Genomic DNA, 3,343 nt, shown 5'->3' with positions numbered 1-3,343 from the left:
ATCATCAACATTTGTGAAATGCAGACTACGGTCTGATACACTAATTATGAGATAAAGAGCTTAAAAATTTAATTTTAATCACAGATTTCACATTGATTTCAATCTTTGACATGGCCTTGCTCAGTCAATATTAAACATATAATATTTTCACAGAATGTTCTTTACCAAATACTGTAAGATCATTTTTTTTTGTAGAAAACAATAATTCACAAAAAATAACTCGATTAGCTGGGTTTTCACAGACTGGATCACATTTTTTTTTAAATATAAATTAATACAAACTTGTAATTTCCTTAAAGGTAAAGCAGTATTTCGTGCTAATAACAAAAATATTTAAACTAATCTTATAATTGAAAAAAGAATTGATTTTTAAAATTTAAATTGAAAATTATATTTTTAACAGTATAATAATTTTGTACATTATAACAGTGTTATAATTTTGTACATTTTGTACATTATAATTTTGTACATATTTCTTTTATATATCTTTTAATGTTAATAGCCCTTCTTAAGGAAATGACATCATGACTGTAGTCAGCATAGTTCTCGCATAGTATGTCACTTCAGATGATGGTAAAGTGGTAAACACACGTCAGGGGGGTAAAATTAGCATGGTAAGGTCACTCTCTGTGCATGTCTCGGGTTCATTGGGCAACCCCAAACTGTAAAACAGGACCAATGAGAACAGTGACACAGTACAAGAGATATCACTTTACAACTGTAAATTTATTATAGTTCTCTGAGTGTCCGAGCAGACATTCTGTTTACTTGCAGCTTCACATTCATACTGATGACCTCACGGTTGTAAAAAGACCAACGGTGGGAGGTTCTAGACCCCTGTTGGAAGAATATATAAACTGGATGGACCTAATGCAAACAAAGCATCGGGAGAGAGCACAAGCAAGCCTTCAAGACAGCAATACAACCCCCAAACGCTAACCTAAGCAAACAGAAGGGAGACGAAATGTCTGCAGAGAGCTTCTTCATGGACGACCCATTTTTTACCCAGTCCCACTTGTTATGGCCCAGGCGCATCATGGCTCTTTCCGGTTTCAGAGAGGACTTCCTCCGTCATAGAGGTCAACTGATCCAGAGCCTGAGGAATGAGATCAGGAGTGACTTGATGAATGAGCTCAGTCAGGAGATCCACCGAGAGTTCTTCCACGATCAGTCTTCCTCCAGGTTCCCCAGCTCGGACACAGAGCAGAACAAAAAGCGAGATCTGTCTTTTACTCTGGACACTCAGGGGTTCTCCCCAAAAGATGTCACTGTGACAGTATCCGGGGGACAGCTGGAGGTAACAGCGGCCAAGCAGGCAGAGAAAGAAGGTTCCTCTTCTTCTACCAAAACTAATGGAGACTCCCAGCCTGAAGGATTTGTTCAAACTGTGAAGCTCCCCGACCACGTGGATTCATCCACCTTGACCTGTTCACTTGGAGAAGATGGTCTTCTGCATATTGAGTCACCAGAGTCTAAAGACCAGACCTCAGAGGAGCATGTCATTCCCATTCGATTCAGAACATGTCTGAACTTTCCCATCAAAAAGGACAGCACAAATAAAAAGGAGGTTGGAGATGAGAAGTCAAACTAGACTGGCGGTGCATTATGAATTGTACTATTGTTTATATTAAGTAAATGGATGTGATTGCTGTAACTGTACATTTTTTGTTCTATATTTTTTTCATAATTTTTTTATAATTGATTGGTATCTGACTTTATGGATGATTACTTTGAGATACACACTTTTTTCGCAATCCTATAACATAAGTATGGTTGACTAGAGTAAGATGATCTCCAAACTAGGCTCATTTTGAAAATCTGACACCTTACAAACTGGTACTTCAGTCGTCAATGCTACTTTAATTGATTGCTAATGATTAACAATTTTAATCAGGTTCAGAAATGTTATTATAAAAGGTCTTAACTTTTTTTAAAATATTTTATGGTTTTGAAGTTTAGTAAGACTTCTCTATTCCAGTCGTTTCTTAAAATGCACATTCTCAGAAAATAATGGTGAAAAAAAGGTCACTTGCTGTCACTGGGGCAGTACCCTTTCAAAAACCTAAAGAGTTTATGTTAGTACACTGTAAAAAATACTTTGCTGCCATACATTTTTTTGTTGAATCAAATCGGATTTACAAGTCATTTCAACTTACTATTATTTATCTTGACTAGAGATGAGTTGTTATAACTTATAAAATTTTGTTAACTTTTCTCAACTATATTTTATACGTTGTGACAACTCATTTCTGTTGACATGACTTGTAAATCTGAGTTGATTTAAGAAAAAATTTTAAGGCAGCAAAGTACATCAGAGGTAATTACTGTAACCAAAGAGTTAATATCAGCATCTCAAAGGTACATGCTGGTACAAAATGACATATTTGTACCTAAATGGTATAGGACCTTTTGAAAGGATACCTCCCTTAGGACAATTTTTAACCACTTGTTTATGAAAAAAAGTACAAAAAATGGAATGTTTGTGAAAAAGCAACACAGCAAAGCAATTTTTCACAGAGAAAACAATTAGACTTTCCAGACAGGTGATGGTGCTATAGGCACACGATTCAAGAACGGCTTATTGTGTATTACATTTAGTCAATTCTTATCATGGGAGGTGCATGCATATTTGGGTTTATTCATTTGACTTTCTCATTGATCTTCTTGCCAAGCTTAAAGCAGATTGTTTTTTTCCAAGTTGGTACAATTTTGCATATTGCAGGTTAATAGTATGTTCATTAAAAGCATATTATGCAGTCTTTAAAAAAGCATATGAATAAAGTTTGGAAAGTTATTAGATTCTTCTGAGGTTTCAAATGCACACGCCCATTTTTCATGTTGTAGGGGCATTTGGAGGGGAGAGGTTACACAGAATATTTATTTTACCATTTATTTAACCAAACACATTTAACCATATATTTCTGATGATATAGCTGAAGGAAATGTATTATGATGGTCAAAAGTAACCTAATTCTACTGGGTGCATGTAATTTATTTCTTGACATTGTACCAGGCACAGATTGCCTCTTTCCTTTGACACCAAGAATAGGGGGCTTCTAATATCTTCTGACCATCCCTAAATCCTGTCAAGACGCAGGAGCAGCAAAAGTTCAAAGGATGAAAGGCTGGTGGATAAAAGGTATTCTTGCAGTGGACAGCAGGGGAATTTAACACCACAGAATCATTAGATGAAGAGGCCAATTGGTGCCATTACATTCGGTTCCCTGGAGGAGCTAAATAAGAGCCTGTAAAGGTTTCTCTGACATTTTCAGCCTGAGGGACACCATTTGTTGTGGCTGCGATGCAGGTACAAAACACAGCGGTTAATATTTGATGTGTGCAA

At 36.2% G+C, this 3,343-nt stretch overlaps 1 protein-coding gene across 1 annotated transcript; it reads left to right on the top strand.

Annotated features, from left to right (window-relative positions):
• Positions 1–863: 863 nt before the first annotated feature.
• hspb9 (heat shock protein, alpha-crystallin-related, 9) lies at positions 864–1,708 on the top strand. Its single transcript, XM_055193797.2, has one exon. It carries the CDS (start codon positions 965–967, stop codon positions 1,589–1,591), a length of 627 nt encoding a protein of 208 aa, XP_055049772.2. The 5' UTR covers positions 864–964; the 3' UTR covers positions 1,592–1,708.
• The last annotated feature ends 1,635 nt before the right edge of the window (positions 1,709–3,343 follow it).

Source organism: Misgurnus anguillicaudatus, chromosome 19 (genome assembly GCF_027580225.2).
Source record: "Misgurnus anguillicaudatus chromosome 19, ASM2758022v2, whole genome shotgun sequence".
NCBI lineage: Eukaryota > Metazoa > Chordata > Actinopteri > Cypriniformes > Cobitidae > Misgurnus > Misgurnus anguillicaudatus.
Note: the sequence above shows the minus strand (reverse complement) of the source record. Positions and strands in the feature narration are given on the sequence as shown.

Coding starts and splice junctions, on each gene's coding strand:
- hspb9 (XM_055193797.2), top strand. CDS start 965: ATGTCTGCAGAGAGCTTCTTCATGGACGACCCATTTTTTACCCAGTCC.